This window comes from Perna viridis, chromosome 3 (assembly GCF_037379345.1).
Source record: "Perna viridis isolate PV_CMFRI_1.1 ecotype Kerala chromosome 3, ASM3737934v1, whole genome shotgun sequence".
Taxonomy (NCBI): Eukaryota; Metazoa; Mollusca; class Bivalvia; order Mytilida; family Mytilidae; genus Perna; species Perna viridis.
Genome location: NC_142447.1, coordinates 10529293 through 10545838, shown reverse-complemented (window position 1 = coordinate 10545838; position 16546 = coordinate 10529293). Strand labels below are relative to the sequence as shown.

The window sequence follows — 16546 nt, the reverse complement described above, 5'->3', positions numbered from 1 at the left end:
TTTAGAAAACGGAAGCAGATTGGTGTTCAGATAACATTTGAAAATTGTTGAGCATTGTAAGATCTATTCCTGGTGCATTTTTCAGAAATATGTGTTGATCCTTCTTGGACCATTGAAAGAGTAATTCTTGGTAATTTTTCCAGTTATAGCAGATTATTAAGAAAACAATGACAGACTGATAATTAATGTAATTGAGAAAAAATGGTTGGAATAATAAGGTATATCATTTGTTAAAATTTCAGAAAAATTTGGTGATCCTTTTTAGAGTAATAGCTCATAAAAGTGTCATTTTGCTGATTATTTCGGAAATAATAGCAGATTAATTGAATGTAAATAGAAAAAAATAATTAAAAGCTTAATCAAATAAGATCTATTCTTCATGCAAATTTGCATAAGTATTTGACCATCTGTAGTTTATGCATGTGTTTAACCAGGTGAGCGATTCAGCTCTCTAGAACCTTTAGTATCTGACGTTGAAAAACACACCTATCTCAACTATAAATGACCATTGTAAACAATCAAAACTGTGATTATGTGAAAGCTATATACTATTGGAATCTGAACTAGTAATAAGTTCTGAATATTTGTCACAAATGGTACTTCCTATTCTTTATAATCAATTAAACTTTCCAAAGACCCGTAAAAAAAACGTCAAAATTCCTTATGTCAGGTGTAACACAGAGGAGGTTCAAAAAAGCTAAAATAGTGAATTGCGTATTGCAGAGGGTATCAAATTTGCCAAATTTTGCATGGAAGAATAATTTCATATGTTCATTTTGAGATAGTTATCAAAATTGCGTTAATTTTAGACAAAAAAAATATTCAATGCAAAAATGAAAGTGTTTGTAAATGGGCAGATTTCTAAGAGCGTTCAGTAAATATATTCTGTTATTAATGTAAGAACTTATTTACACACTATTCTTTTCCGATTAATATTTCCTAAAAATGTACATACTTTCAGCAATTCTACGTCGGCATTTGATGAAATTTCCAGTACAAACAAAAAAGTTACATCTTTTTTGAAAACGTCTAGCGAAATGTCGGATGTCAATATTATCCGGGTAATTCGTTGAAAAAATGTCACGCTCCAACGCAATTCTACAATCCATTGGCAATTTCTTCTATGAAATAATGATACTTTGTAATTGTACATACACTTAGGAATTCACATATTTCATTTATTATGGTTTAAACCATTTAAAACGGATAAAATTCGACCAAAACAAATGTCTAGCGATTTGTCGAATTTTCACTTTTTGAACGTTTGGAACGTTTTCCGTCGATCGGGTAATGTAGAAATAAAACGAAATCATGAATTTCCGCTTAAGATAACAAGAACTAGACACTTATACGCATCTCTGCAATTACAACATGCAACTGAAAGAGACAAAAAATCGAAATCAAAGGGATATAAAAAGACCAAGAGTATCTGTATTCTGTGTTAATAACAAACGTAAGAATAAACCAAAAAGAAAATAAAACAAAGGGGGTTTTTAACGTCCTTGACTACCCTGTCGGGTCTCGCACGGACGGCCCAATTTGGTGAGCTTTAAATAATTTTGCTACTTATTTAAATTGTATTTTTAACCAAAAAAAAAGTTGTTTAAAAAGTATAGGAAAAAGGTAATATAAATTATGAATAGCTGAAATGTTAGATATTAAATAGTAAATAGTAAAAATAAAATTTGAAAATGGACCATGTAAAGGAGGAAAATGCCAAGTTGGATGGAGAAAAGCCAAGGATAACCAGTCGGACCCAGAAGGCAGGGGAGACCTGTGTGATTTAGATTGCCAAAAAGTGTATGCGTTTTAGAGTCAAATGGGTGTGGTTTAGTGAATATCCAAATGTGAAGTGCAAATTTAATAGTTGATAATGTTGGAGTTTCAGTTACAAAAGGTGTATGCTTTTTTAGAATGCCGAAAAATTTATGCCGAGCCAAAAAGTGTATGTAAATTTAGACTGTCTTGTCTAGCCGGGCGTATTTCCCAGACTTTACCGTGCTAGCACACGACGTTAGTACGCAATTTTACTAACGCCACACAAGACCGTTCATGCTCATGCTTCTGGTGAATGGGTTGACCAATTTTGGTTAGATTGGTCAACTTTTAGAATTTAACAAGTGTAAAATGTAAATCCAAAATTTACACGTGGATCTAAGAATGGCCAAAAGTTTAGCCATAGAAGCAAATAAAAAATGTATTTATAAGCCAAGGTAGGAAAATAAGGAAAATAAAAAAAAAATATTATTTGGGAGTTTAAGCATGTGCACATGATTCACAAAAGTAAAAAAAATAATAATAGTAAAAAATAAATAAATAAAATGAGAGATTATGTGTATAAATATATTGCATAGTTTAACTCCATATCAGGTGATTAATTTTACTTTAATTCAATTATATATTATTTTGGGGTTTTTTTAATTAAAAAAGAATAGAATAAATTGTTATATAGTTTACTGGAATTCGATCGGAGTAGAATGACTGAAACGCAAAATAGGGCTGACAGAACTTTAAAAATGTATAGAAAAGCAGAATGCTAATAGATCAAAGGAATGCAGAAAAGGGAGTCATGAATATTTTTTATTTTTGAAAACGCAAATGAGCTAGTGAAAAAATAAATCAATGAGCGGCTATCTGATGGATGTTGATGAAAGCCCTATTTTCTGATAGATAGAAAGCTCTTTCAATCGAAATACTAAGTTGTGAAAGGTCCAAATTCTGCTATTGGTACATGTAACATAAAATCAAACATGTATATCAAAATGCACATTTTAACTTATCGCAGGAGAAAGTTGCTGTTCCCTCTCTAGACACACAGAGTGTGCATATGTGTGGCGGTTGCATTCCATACTGTAGTGCACATGCATGTGCAAATTTAATTTATCAGTAGTTCTGTTAATCAAATTAATTAATCTTTTCGATTTTTTAAGAAATGTTCAAGATGTTTTAATTGCTACCAATAAAAAATTATTGTATATTTTGCTTTACTGTACCCAAAAAGTCCAGCGCCGATGTAAACATATTAATATTTCTTTTTTCAGATTTTTCTTAGAATGTGGAAAAATGGTGGCTTCCATCTCTGTATTCCTATTTCAGACACGGATATTCTTACTCAGAAATGAAGCTTTTACTTCAGGATAAACATGATATCTCTATTAGTACACGGCATTTACGTCGAATTACAAATTCTATTGGGCTTTATATACGCAAACAATCAAGTATAGAAAGATGCTATGATTTTATTCAATCGTTTCTGACGAAGACAAATGGATCACATGGATATTGCTTTGTTCATCAACAGTGTATAAAGAACAACTTAGTGATTAGCATGGAGAACGTTCGTGTTATTCTGAAAGCTTTGGATAGGCAAGGTGTTGAATTTCGGAAAAGACGCAAGTTAAAACGCAGAGCGTACATATCTTGTGGACCCAACAGCATTTGGCATATAGACGGGTACGATAAACTCAAACCTTTCGGCATAACCATTCACGGATGTATAGATGGTTTTTCTAGAAAACTTATATGGTTGAAGGCTGGAATAACGAACAATGACCCAAAAGTTATAGCAGGATACTATATCGAAGCTGTCGTAGGACTGGGAGGTTGCTCGAAATCGGTCAGAAGTGACTTTGGAACAGAAAATAAGTTTGTTGAACATATGCAGCGATTCTTCCACCGAAATAGTATCCATTCAGTTAAGTGCTATATGTATGGCTCAAGTACACACAATAAGAGAATTGAATCACTGTGGGCAATGTTCCGCAAACAGTGTACGGAGTTTTGGATAAATCTGTTCAAACTGCTGAAACATTATAATCTTTTCAACGGGTCAATCTTGGACGTCAACGTAATTCAATTCTGTTTTATGGAGCTTATTCAGGTATGTATAAATCTTAGTTCTTGCAAGTTCTAAAAGTTTTCACGAGTGCAAGAGAAATCCCATTTCTAGATGATCCTAGATACATTTTCTATAATGTTTTATGGGGGTACATGCTGGTCATGATTGTAAATGATTTGTCTACCTCCCGTGCACAATATAACGTCTCCTTCATAGTTTATTTAACACATAATAGACCATTTTGTGGTAAGTTGATGAGAATGCTCAATATACACTTCCACGAGGCAGGGCTTGGGTAGAACAAAAACATTTTCGTGGCAGAAGTTTATATTGAGAATGCTCTACGCATGCTCATCGACTAACCCATTGTTAGCAAAAAAATGTCTATTCGTGGAAAGGTAAATTTCTGGGGATTTTACTATGGGTAGTCAATTTATGCCTAAAATTTTACCATGAGCGTTAGCGATAAATTATACGAAGCACGTTTCAACTCTTACGTGGCAAAAGAATGATTTTTTTTCTTCGCTTCGTTTCGCATTTTACAGTTTCGTTTCGCAATTTATAGATTTCGTTTCGCATTTTATAGCTACCCCAGCGGATTAGGAAATTAGTAATCTGATTATTGATAATATTTGCTTATTTTTTTCTAGAAAGATATAAAAGCTATTGTATTGGCACAAATCAGCACAAAATAAGGCACAACTCATCAACAGCCGCACCTTCAGGGAGGCCATACCTATTACACAGAATGCCAGCGTTGCTTGATGCTGAAGATTATATCCATAAAGTAAATGAAGACGAAGTCGACGTTTGTTTGAATGAATGTTCTTTTAACAATGATCGTGTATGCGACGTTGACATATATGATTTTTGTAACAATATATTAGAGGAGATAGGATGGATAAGAAACGATGGTCCTTATTCCAATGTTGATTTATATATCGCCTTACGAAATTATATATCTCATGTATTACATTGATTATATAAAGGAGGCATTTTTTGAAGCGAGAGAAAATAAAATTGGTATGAATGCCCTTGTTAATAAGAATTTCAACCAAAAAATCACTTCTAATTGGCGTTGTTTGTCTTATTTTATTTTGTTGGTTGGTTCGTTTGTTTATTTATCTCCCCAAGCTTTGTTGTAGGATATATATATTTTTCGGTATGTTTGTTCGACCGTCACACCTATGTTAAGCTTTGCATTTCAGTTGATTTCTCTGGAGCTGCAAGTCTGATCTTGATGAAAATTTGTACACTTATTCATCATGACAATAACAAATGAACTGCATAAAGGTTAGGGGGTTTCCACAAATAAGTGCCGAGCGGAACATCCGTGTCTTAGAGACTCATTTTCGTGTTTCTATATTCACTCCATTTGGAATTTGAACAATGGAAAATGTGAGCATATGTTGTATCTATGATTGAACGGTAAGTAGATATTCAGGTAAAAAAAAAAAACATTTGCAGACGAGTATGGAAAAGATGCAAAATTTCCTTTCTGTAATATACTCGACAATGTTAGAATGCAATTATAAATTATCAATTAAATATAAAAGTTTCAACCCAAAAAAAAATTCAAAATAGCGCAATAAAATACAACAGTTATTTTGGACGCAAAAACGATGTAGATGTATATGTTGTAGCGGTCAAAAAGAAGTCCTTGTCCATGAACGTGCGTAGCTAATATATTTTTACAAACATCTTCCCTGTGATAATTCCCCGTCGTAATATAATAGCTACACACACTTCTCATTGCTCAGGCTCCCATGGTGTGGTATTGTTTCCTAAATATCAAAACAATAGAAAATGGAGGAATACCGATTGAAAAGTACGTGTGACCACTCATGAAATACATATTCCAAGTTCTGGAAAACATCAAGGTTACTCTCCTGCTCCCCACCCGTCACACATTCCATCTAGTGGTATGCTTAGCGATCTCTAGCTAAAAGCAAAAAGGTAAAAGAAGGGCTTGGTCTTTCTACTAGAAACAAAAAAATATAAAAAGCCACACAAATGAGTTGTTTAAGTAACATGTTCAACTTGACTTGAAATATCTCAACATCTATAAGATATTGGATGGTATTTGGTCGGTGGATCAGGGATGATGTTTTAAGGCTCGTTAACCAAGTGTTATGTGCAAAATGTTAAGCACCCGTCCAACACGAACATAGATATAGCCATTAACAAAAACTTGATCAAATCAATTCTGCGGAAGATGTATTTCAAGATAACTTTTTTCTTGTAAGGTTACTACCTATATGTAAGATGTACCCACTGACTAATTTGAAATGTCAACCTGTCTGCAACTTGTTGCTGAGATGACAATAACCAAAAACTTAAAATCAATCATGCAGAAAATACACGTCAAGGCGACTTTATCCTGGTGCGGATGTTAGTTATTATCCAGCAAGTTTTATCCTCTTTCTGACTGACCAAGTATACATGTACTTCCACCACTGTGGTTGCTAAGGTATGGAAAATCAATCATGCTATCATAAAAACTTCAGGGTGATCTAATTCTCGTAATCATGACATATGTGTAAGTGACTATCCAAGATGTATCCAGTGACCAGTGACCAAATATCAACCCATAACTATGGGTAGTTTCTGAGATATTGAACTTAACTGAAAGCTTGTTCAAAGCCAATAAAATATGTCGATTAAGGTGATCTACTTATGGTAAGGACAGTTTAAGTGCCAAGATGTATTCCCAAAATAAAAAGCATTCCTCGACAATATTGATGAATTATGAAAGGTTATCGAAAACTTGATAATAAGAGTCAGTCATTTAAAACATAGGTAATCTATCGATTACGAGGCTCACCTCGTTTTGCAGTTTGTCTCTCAGCCTATTGATGACAGCATCCCACAAAACAAGCAGAAAGAAACTACTTGGATTGACAACAAACTCAGACTAAAAAATTAAAATCAATATTTCTTTATGAAAAAAAAAACAAGAGTGCTGAATATACAAAGAAGTATAAACATAAAATAATCATCACAAGATATGAGAAAAGCCTACTGATGCTACACCCAAAACTTTATGTTTAACTTAATTGCTAGCATGCGAGCTTGATAATAACAGGAAAAAACATCCAATCTCTTTACTTACATCAAAGGTATGAAAAACGACAACAACGGCATAGCAACACTACGAAATAATGGCACACTCACTGAAAATCCATCTGAAAAAGCAAACATCTTCAACTGCCAATTCGAAAAAAGCATTCCAAACTGAAACTACTGACAAACCACTACCATATCAAGGCAAATCAACTCATCCACTAATGGAAATATCAACATCACAAAATAAAGTGCAATTAAACTCTTAAAACAAATAAGTCCACACAAAGCCACAGGCCTGATCTGATATGTGGACAGGGACTAAAAGAACTAAGTACAGACGTGGCAACAAACATGCATCATTACATGCAAAAAAAAACAACACTGACACCGGTAGAATACCAATAGATTGTGGTAACGTGCAAATGTTCGCCTAGTCTTCAAAAGAGGAGAAAAACACAACGTAATAAACTATAGACCAATATCACTCGAATGCATTCTCTGCAAAGTCAAGGAGCATATCATTGCAAGTAGCGTAATGAAACACCTTGAGTGTAACAACATCTTAAACGGCCTTTTGCATGAATTTCACCATTCAAGATCCTGCAAAACCCAGTTAGTTTCATTTATTCAAGTACTTGCTCAAAATAACTATAGCAACATTCAGACGGATGTAATTGTGGTGGACTTTGCCAAAGCCTTTGACAAGGTCCCGCACAAAAGACTCCTTTATAACCTCAGTCACTATGGCATAGATTATTACAGCTTAAAGTGGATTGACGATTTCCTTTCACTAAGAACACAGACAGTCTTTGTTGATGAGAGTTCAGAAACAATTCATGCCACATCCGGTGTATCACATGGAAAGTACCGGGTCCTATACTATTCCTTGTATACATCAATGACTTTAATGACTACATCAAACATAATATCTAACGGCTTTTTGCAGATGACAGCATCATATCCAAAACTATCAAAAATACACAGATGCTGAACAGCTCCAAGAAGATCTATCAGCTGCAGCTGAATGGGGGGAGGACTGGCTCATGTCCTTCCATCCTGAAAAGTGATCAGTTCTCCATGCAACAACGAAGAAAAATCCAATACAGTATAACTACATGTACACACTCTTCAACATGTACTACAAGAACAAATCGCTATACAATATCTTGGACAACATCAAATGGAACAAACACATAGATAACATAACACCACCAGCAAATACCACAACACTAGCTCCGTAATTGACATGCTGGAACAACTAAATTAGCTAACTTAACAAATACGACGAACAAGAATACGTCTCATTTTCTTTTACAAAGTAATTCATCGCTTAGTAGATATTTATCCTACAAACCTGCTCACTCCATTAGACGTCAATATCAGACAACATACACACAATTTCTCCCTCAGACATATCCAAACACAGTAAGACGCGTACAAATACTCCTTTTATCCAATAACAATAACACAGTGGAACATCTTACTGGCAACTATTGTACACTGCACAACCTCAGAGATCTTCAAACAGCAGACCACAAGATCTACTCTTGAAAGCATCTTCCAACAGTAAAATAAAACAATGTACATTGTTTAACCCTATTTGACTCTTTAGTCCCCAAATACAGAATGAGAGTTGTCTGTACGGAATTATAATTATGTTGTGGGGACGAGATATTTATCTTGTGGGAACGACATATTTACCTTGTGGGAACGACATATATTATCTTGTGGGTACGATATAGTTATCTTGTGGGAACGACATATTATCTTGTGGGAACCACATATTATCTTGAGGGAACGATATATGTATCTTGTGGGAACGAAGTAGTATCTTGAGGGGACAACATATTTTCTTGAGGGAACGAGAATCTTATATTGTTCGAACTACATACTTTCTTGAGGGAACAACATAATATTTTTTTCATGGCCGCATTCTGCCACCGTAGTTTTCCTAGTTTTGTTATTTGCCTTTAAAAACTAGGTCGAATATCTAATCACAATTAGAATGAAGGGATGTGTCAATCGGGATACATTGTGCAAACTTGCTCCTAAGTTTCATGCATTGGGTCTGCAGTTGTATCAAGCTACACCCATAGAGCATTATTAAGTTATTTTATCTTATTCTCTTTGTTTTTGGAAACCTATACCTGGTCAAATATTTAATATAATCCAAGAGCTTGTTTATTGGTACGTTCGTATGAGCTTAAAAGTGCGTCGATCTACTTCAACTCACGAAGTTAATCGTTAAGTAAAAATACTCCATACATTCATACAGATCATCGCCCCGATATCACTGACAATCTAATCCACTCTGGGCATAGTCTGTGCAGAGTAAGATTGGTATGGCTTATCATAGGAGAAAAAAATGTTGTTGTGGCCATTTATTAAAAAAAAAAATACCGGAATTTTTCATGACTGAATATATTTTTTTTTCTTGAAAATTTCTTCTATTCACAAATGCTACGGTGGAAAAGTACTTTATATACACTCTCTGGATAGTATTCATACCGAGGCGAAGAATGATTAAATATATTATTTTCTTTAAAATTGTTTCTATTTACAGTCGAGGAATTCATGTTATATATTTTACAATAATCTCATGTACTGATACATTAGTCATGGAATGGAGCGTACATTAAAACTATAAACGGTGTGTTGAATCGGAGACAAAATTAATTTCCATTTGTCTGATTTGTCTTGCGATAATATTTATGCAATGTATTAAATTGACACAAGCTATATAATGAAAGCCTCAATTGATATAGCAACTTGAGCCTTGATTATCTCGTTGTTGCTGAAGAAAACATTTCAGTCTCCTTCTAAAATAGATAAGTATCACCGGTAACGTACAAACCGTAGCAACCAGGAAAGGCGTTTACATGTTACGAATCGTTCGTATCATTTAAACGATTACATATTTATTGAGATAGGAATGTAAGACTAAATATCATTTATCTCTATCTTCCTCGACCCCCTCCAACTTTGTCCTACTTGACTATTGATATTCATGAATATTTAAATTTCTATGACTGTATGATATGGAATTTGATTGATATGTATGTAGGTATTCCGTGACCAGATGGTTTAATATCAAATACTTCATATCTTGGTTTGTAAGGTTTAAATTGTATATCGTGTTTATTTAGTTTTAAAGGTACTAGCTATCTAAAGTTTGTCCTGCTAAATCAATAATCGATCAAAAAGAGAAAAATTATCTCTGATCTAAAATCGATCACATAATCATACCCAATACACAAAACTTGTCAGGACCAGTCTTTGAAATGAAGTAATATTAGAATGGAAAATGTAAACATAGCCTGGATCTAGTTTTTAATAACAACGTTAACTCTGTCACACAGTACAAGGATTTCTTTATGATCAAGGATTAATTCTCTTTCGTGAAATTACTTGTTAATAACATTATGAATTATAAAATTTCTTGTATGGAAGCCAATGTTTACATTCTCAAATAACGTTTTCAGTTGCTGTCGATGACAAAAATGTTATAGAAAGTTGCACCTGACTTCCGATTTTCAAGATGGATTTTTCCAAATTTAGGACGACGGGGGATTTATCTGATATCACAGTGATTGTTGAAGGAAATGAGTTCAAACTTCACAAATTCCCGCTTTTCGCCAAGTCGGAATTTTTCTGTAAACTCGCAAAAAATACCCCAAGTGAATCGGGTAGGGTAGAACTCTCCGAGTTCCCTGGTGGAGACGAAATATTTGGGTTGGTCGCTGATTTCTGCTATAACATGAAAATTGAGACCACAAAGGAAAACATTGTTCCCCTTAGATGTGCTGCGGAGCTTTTACAAATGACGGGTGCAGCTAATCTGATCGAAGTTAGCGACAAGTTTATTCAAGATACAATAACTTCGGCTAAAATGAGCCGGTCTAGTAGTGCTGTGGCCTCTATGATCCGTTCTTGTGTGTCTATGAGCTCACTCGCGGAGTCATGTGGCATCGTTTCCTCGTGCACTGATGCTTTGGTTGAATGTTGGCTAAAACCACCAACGAAGTTCAGCTCACCAACAAATGTAAAAAAACAGGGCGGTGACAAATCTATAAAGTCTCTGTTAGTCGTACCATTCGATTGGTTTATGAAAATATTTAAAGCAGCAAGGGATCGTGGAGTCAGACATTCTCATCTTGCCGAATTAATGACTCAGTACATCAGTAACGTTATTGAACAAGATGAGACTGGAATGTCTAATAACTCAAAAGGTGCACAGCCATCTTCTAAAGCCAGTCCGAGGGATTCTGGCAGTAAGGTTGTCAAAAAGAAAGTTGACATTGGACATGTCATCGATTCTATCGTCATGGAAATACCAGAGGATGCTCTTTATGACGATGCAGTTACAATGGACTGGATTACCAAAGTTCTCCGGATTGCTACAGGACATGGTTGTGCGTGTCGTCGCTTGCTAGTGAAAGCAGCTGGAGAAATGTTGAATAGACTATCAGCGGAAGATCTCTGCATTGTTTCCCCATCTTTATTGCACGACATCGTACTTGAAACATGTAATGAAAATGGACAAGCAGAAAAGGCGTCTAACATAGTGGACACGTACATGTCGGAGATGGTTCGCAAGGGAGTGTTAACTGCTGAGACCTACAAACTCCTGGCATCAGCTCTGCCTTCAGGTGCCAAAACTAACCAAGACCATATGTATAGTATATTGGAATATGTTTTGTCTTCGGGTAAGTAGTTTTTACATGCTATATATTGTTATATATATAATATAAACACGGTTCTTGCCATCGTGTTGTATGTTCTTGTTATGAAGTTATAAAATGCATCTGCTTCTTTCGAAATGATAGGGTGCGTTCCTAAACTATAACGCCTTAGTAATTGCTAGTTCGACCCGTTAATGTTTTACTATTCCCAATCACATGTTTAAAATGGTAATGGTCTGTTCTTTTGTAATATTTTGACTACAGATAGTTTAAAGTTATAAATTATGAGTACGTATTAGTATGAACTATGTTTTTGTTTATGGATCGGGTCATAACTTTTCATTGACTATATTTGATGTTATTTTACAAGGTATATTGATCATAAAATGGTATTGGGTGAGGTTTAATTTATCAGAATTTCATTTAACAATGTCTGCCATTAATCAACTGGAATACTAAGTGTATATAGCAGATATTTAACTACATGCAAATGGTACCATTTTAGTTCAGCAAAATTTCTCTGACTAATCTTAAGCAAAATCTAATGACAAAAAGGTTCCGTATTATGTATATATAAAGTCAATGTTTGCTTGTGGCCAAGTTCCTCTTTGTTCGAATATATATATATATATCATTAACTTTTTAAGTAAATTAATATTTCAGGCTTTGTTTACTAATCTAAATCTTATTATGAAAGATTGTAATTTAATGCGTTTATGAAACACGTTTAAATATTAATCTTTTCTGGTGTCTGTAATAAGTATCCCACCTGCATCATAGACCTGTAAATCTGATTATTTAAAATGGCTGTGGTCATGTTATACCAGATCAGCCGACTCACTAGAACTGCTTTAATTTAATTAATATTAAATAATTAATTTCGATTTAAATGTTAATTCATTCGTTACTTGATTTCTTCTTTGAAATGCACCATTCACTGTTTGAAAGAAAAAGAACAACAAATGTTCATCTGCAACAGCTAAATGTACAGACAAGCCAGTTGAAAGATATTTTACTGGATTAAATCACTCTAAAACAGATATATAAATAAGTTTCTGTCCAAAAGGTTTATCACAGAGAGTAAATGCATTATACTCCACTGATACCTAAATTTTGAAAACGACTTCGATGTAATATAGGAACCCCCACCCCTTGACAAGATACTTTGTCTTTAAAAATTATGTCAAATTTGGCTTCCCAGAAGAAGCAAAAATATAATGTGTATATGTTTTAACTCTGCTATACCGCTTTTAGATTATTATGAAAAATGTACATTATGCAGTAATATTACTTTTTTGTACAGAAACGGACAACCTAAACGACGAGCAGCGCCAGGAGCTTATTGACACGATTGACTTTAAGATGGTTACCGAAGAAACTCTACAGAGAGCCCTTAATAGTAACATAGTCCCGGCTGTGCACATAGCCAAAGGTGCTCTGTCATTGTGTTCTAAACTACGTACAGAACTTGAGTCCGTGAAACGCTTAACCCAAAAACAAGAAGAGGAACTTAAGAGAATGCAGAAACAGACATCAAAACCAAGAACGTCGACATTGTCAAAGAAAGACGATCCACTATCCCTCAGTGATTTAGGTCAGTATGAACTGTGGAAGAGTAGTCAAGGGAACTAAGGTTATAGTGGTAATCAAAAGAAGTAATCCAGAGACAAAGACCAGACATGGAAAACAGACATACACAACAAAGATCATGAAGTAACTAAAATCGTACATACAAAGTAACAAAAGCAAACAAGCAACTCGGACTCCACTGAAAACTGGGAGCATGGACCAGGTGCACCGGTAGGGTAAGCGTCTTCTGCTTTTCTACAAACACCCACCGAGTTGCTCATAAAAGGTCGAACGAAACATGTTATGTTGTTTGATGCAACATGCATGGTGGGACTCTGATACATCGTATAAGTTCTCCTGTATTAATTTAGCATATGCATTGTTTCATATTGCATAATTGTTTCTATTACAAAAGTCCTTGAAAAAATGGGAAAAAAAAGAAATATTTTCTATATGGTTTGTCTGTTTCTTGAATCGGTGTCTAAATATTTACGTTCAATATAGTATTACATAATTTGATATTCGTTCAACCAAATTACATTTTGCATTTGCTGCGTTTTTTAGACTACCTTGAACCTACGAAGGAGAAACCGGCAGTACAAATGTTATCGGACAGTATGGGGTCTTCAAGAGAGGATTCGTTTCTGTCTGGACAGCGTAAAGTGACAGAATCGAGATCTCCGTATACGTTCCGTTCTTTGGCAGCACCCGAACAGGACACTTCAACTGAGGAGGACTCGCATCAGTATGGCTTCCGACAATTAGATAATTCCAGAACCAAACAATGTTCGCTAGGATATGGTTACAGACCGACGTATTCGTATTCAGGGCGATATTGAAGAAAACGATTTTTGTACCTATTCATTTTGGATTTATTTTACGGAGCTTGTTGAAAGGGAACATTTTTACAAACAGATGTAACGGAGTAGAGCATAAAAGAACATTTTTAATCTTTGTACTAATTTTCTTACAGACTGGGTAGACGTTAGTGTGTTTTAGTAAACGTCATTTGAACTAAATGCCAGTAAATATAACCCTCTAAAAGCAAGAAAAGGATATAATTCTGAAAGAATGGTGCCACTAGATGAATTCCTTTCAATCTGCTATGTACATTTATATTTGTACATTTTTGTACATGTTCATTAGGTCGGAGTGATGATATGTTGTATATATTCAAAGCAGAGCTGTGATAGTTATGTCTTCTTGTTACAAATATAATTGTTTTTGTTTTGTTTATTATATTGGACGAGTAGATATAATGTTCGCGTAGTTGAACAGTTTTGAATGGTTGCATTAAACTTATTTGGTATGGTTTTACATATCGGTCATCATTGAATTAGAAACAAAAACATACAAAACTTATTATGAACAAGTAATATAATTGTTAGAAAATACCAAAATGCCTTTTGCCAGTTCATATGACGTCTATGTATGCAAAACCTGCATGTGCAAATTAAAGTGTAACATGAAATCTAGTATTAGTAAGAAACTGTGATAAAGGAGAGCATGAAAGGTATTTTTGACATTCGTCCTAACTCACCCAGGCTAAGTAATATTTCAAAGACAAGATATTACACACTTGGACCATACAAGTTCTCTAAATTATTCCGAAGAAGGAAGATGTAGTTAATTTAAGCACAATCAAATGTATAAGAAATGGAATTAATCCGTACGAGAAGCAAATAACGACCGATGCCGATAACACATAAAGTGTCCAATACACAGGGTTCTCACTCATTCTATCAGTTTAAAGTCTCACACATACAGGGTTCTAGAAACACTCATTACACAGGGGTGAATCGATGTCAATTTGACATTAAGTTTATCCCGTACATAGGGTACTCACTCAATATACCGGGATGAACCTATGCCAATACGACGTAAGTTTGTCCCGCACATAGGGTTCTCCGGGATCATTTTCTCTTTTTTCGTGCATCGATACGGACAGTAAACCTTAGCAATAAAGTGAAATATACGAGCATATATACATTTATTAATATATAAATTAACTCTTTTATGATGTCAATATAATTAAATGCGGAAACTAATTACAAGAGCTAGTTTTAATTAGAGTGTGGTGATATGTATGAAACAATGGGGAAATAGTGCACGTGAAGTATAACGAAAACATTTGTATTAAATAAATATTGTACTTGTCGGCTCCAGCTATTGATGAGAAGGAGAAAATTTCATCATGACGAAGGAAATTCCTGTTATAAACCAAACATTTGTGAAGTGAAAATGTCAAACATATCAGTTTTCTCCCTGTTTATGCCATTATAACAACCAAATAAATTGATCATACTAACTTCTCTGTTATTGAAAGTTAAAAAAAAACTTGGAGTGGGCAGCCCGACTCAGTCGGTGTAGTAACTGTTAGCTTCGAATTGAAATAACTTTTACAATAATTAATTGACATACATTAAGGATTTTAGTTTATAGACTATAAAATCCTTTCCTACGCAGAATGGGTGAACTTGCATGGTCTTTGCATTTGTTTTCGATCGGCATGTGAAATTGATCATGAAAAAAAACCATACAAATGTGCATGTACAGCGCATGCTGAATTACTTCCGCCAATTTGCGTTTGGAAAATCTGTAATGCAGCAGAGTTACGTCCACATCAGACAAAATTTTTGAATTTAACATTTTATTATCCCCAAGCGTTTTTACCACATTTAACTTGAAGTCCTTTCTATTTGTAATTTTGTGACCTCCAAATACGATTGATTGATTGATTGATTTTCTTTATTTCCTCCAAAAGATGAAGATTTACAAAACAAGAAAAAAAATCACAAATATAATACAAAAGTCACTTGACAAAATAGAAAACTACACGCATATATATACACAAACTGATGCAATACCTTTTATACCATGTAAGTAATACTGTATTAAAAAGTTTTCATAGAAAACTACACACATATATGCACAAAAGGATGTAATACCTTTTATACCATCTAAATAATACTGCATTAAAAAAGAAGATAATACATAATTGTAGGTATATAGCATATATTGAGCATGATACACTTACATGTAATTGAATGTTAAATACTAGTAATGAATCTAAACTCAAATATAACTTTCCTGAAGATAGTGTAGAATTTATGTATGTGACCATAGCATTAGCTGGTAACCTATGTCAGTATAGTTCATAGGCAAATTCGGTAATGCCACCAAGGAATGTTATAAGAATGCCATCATCTTCTTCGTTGGATAAATTAAGTGAATCATGTACTGGAAGCACTCCAGCGATGCTAGGGGTTGTCTGGCAAGCTATTTTCTGACTTGGTTGGGGTATGGAGGAACGGAATTCCAACCTCTTACGTTGTAGGAGTAGTACTGGAAATACGTCTACAATGCCGTAAAACATTAAGTTTCTATCATT

At 34.3% G+C, this 16546-nt stretch overlaps 2 protein-coding genes across 2 annotated transcripts; both read left to right on the top strand.

Annotated features, from left to right (window-relative positions):
* Window positions 1-3041: 3041 nt before the first annotated feature.
* On the top strand, window positions 3042-4907 carry LOC148620971 (uncharacterized). Its single transcript, XM_088574912.1, has 2 exons — window positions 3042-3880; window positions 4489-4907. The coding sequence occupies exons 1-2, from the start codon at window positions 3119-3121 to the stop codon at window positions 4531-4533; spliced, it is 807 nt and encodes a 268-aa protein (XP_088431038.1). The 5' UTR covers window positions 3042-3118; the 3' UTR covers window positions 4534-4907.
* Window positions 4908-10017: 5110 nt separating this feature from the next.
* On the top strand, window positions 10018-14472 carry LOC148620970 (uncharacterized). Its single transcript, XM_088574911.1, has 3 exons — window positions 10018-11610; window positions 12890-13180; window positions 13720-14472. The coding sequence occupies exons 1-3, from the start codon at window positions 10443-10445 to the stop codon at window positions 13992-13994; spliced, it is 1734 nt and encodes a 577-aa protein (XP_088431037.1). The 5' UTR covers window positions 10018-10442; the 3' UTR covers window positions 13995-14472.
* Window positions 14473-16546: the final 2074 nt, after the last annotated feature.

Excerpts from the sequence above, each read along its gene's own strand:
- LOC148620971 (XM_088574912.1), top strand. The coding sequence starts at position 3,119 with ATGAAGCTTTTACTTCAGGATAAACATGATATCTCTATTAGTACACGG. Across the intron at positions 3,881-4,488 it reads GTTTTATGGAGCTTATTCAG|AAAGATATAAAAGCTATTGT; the intron begins GTATGTATAAAT and ends ATTTTTTTCTAG.
- LOC148620970 (XM_088574911.1), top strand. The coding sequence starts at position 10,443 with ATGGATTTTTCCAAATTTAGGACGACGGGGGATTTATCTGATATCACA. Across the intron at positions 11,611-12,889 it reads GGAATATGTTTTGTCTTCGG|AAACGGACAACCTAAACGAC; the intron begins GTAAGTAGTTTT and ends TTTTTTGTACAG. Across the intron at positions 13,181-13,719 it reads ACTATCCCTCAGTGATTTAG|ACTACCTTGAACCTACGAAG; the intron begins GTCAGTATGAAC and ends TGCGTTTTTTAG.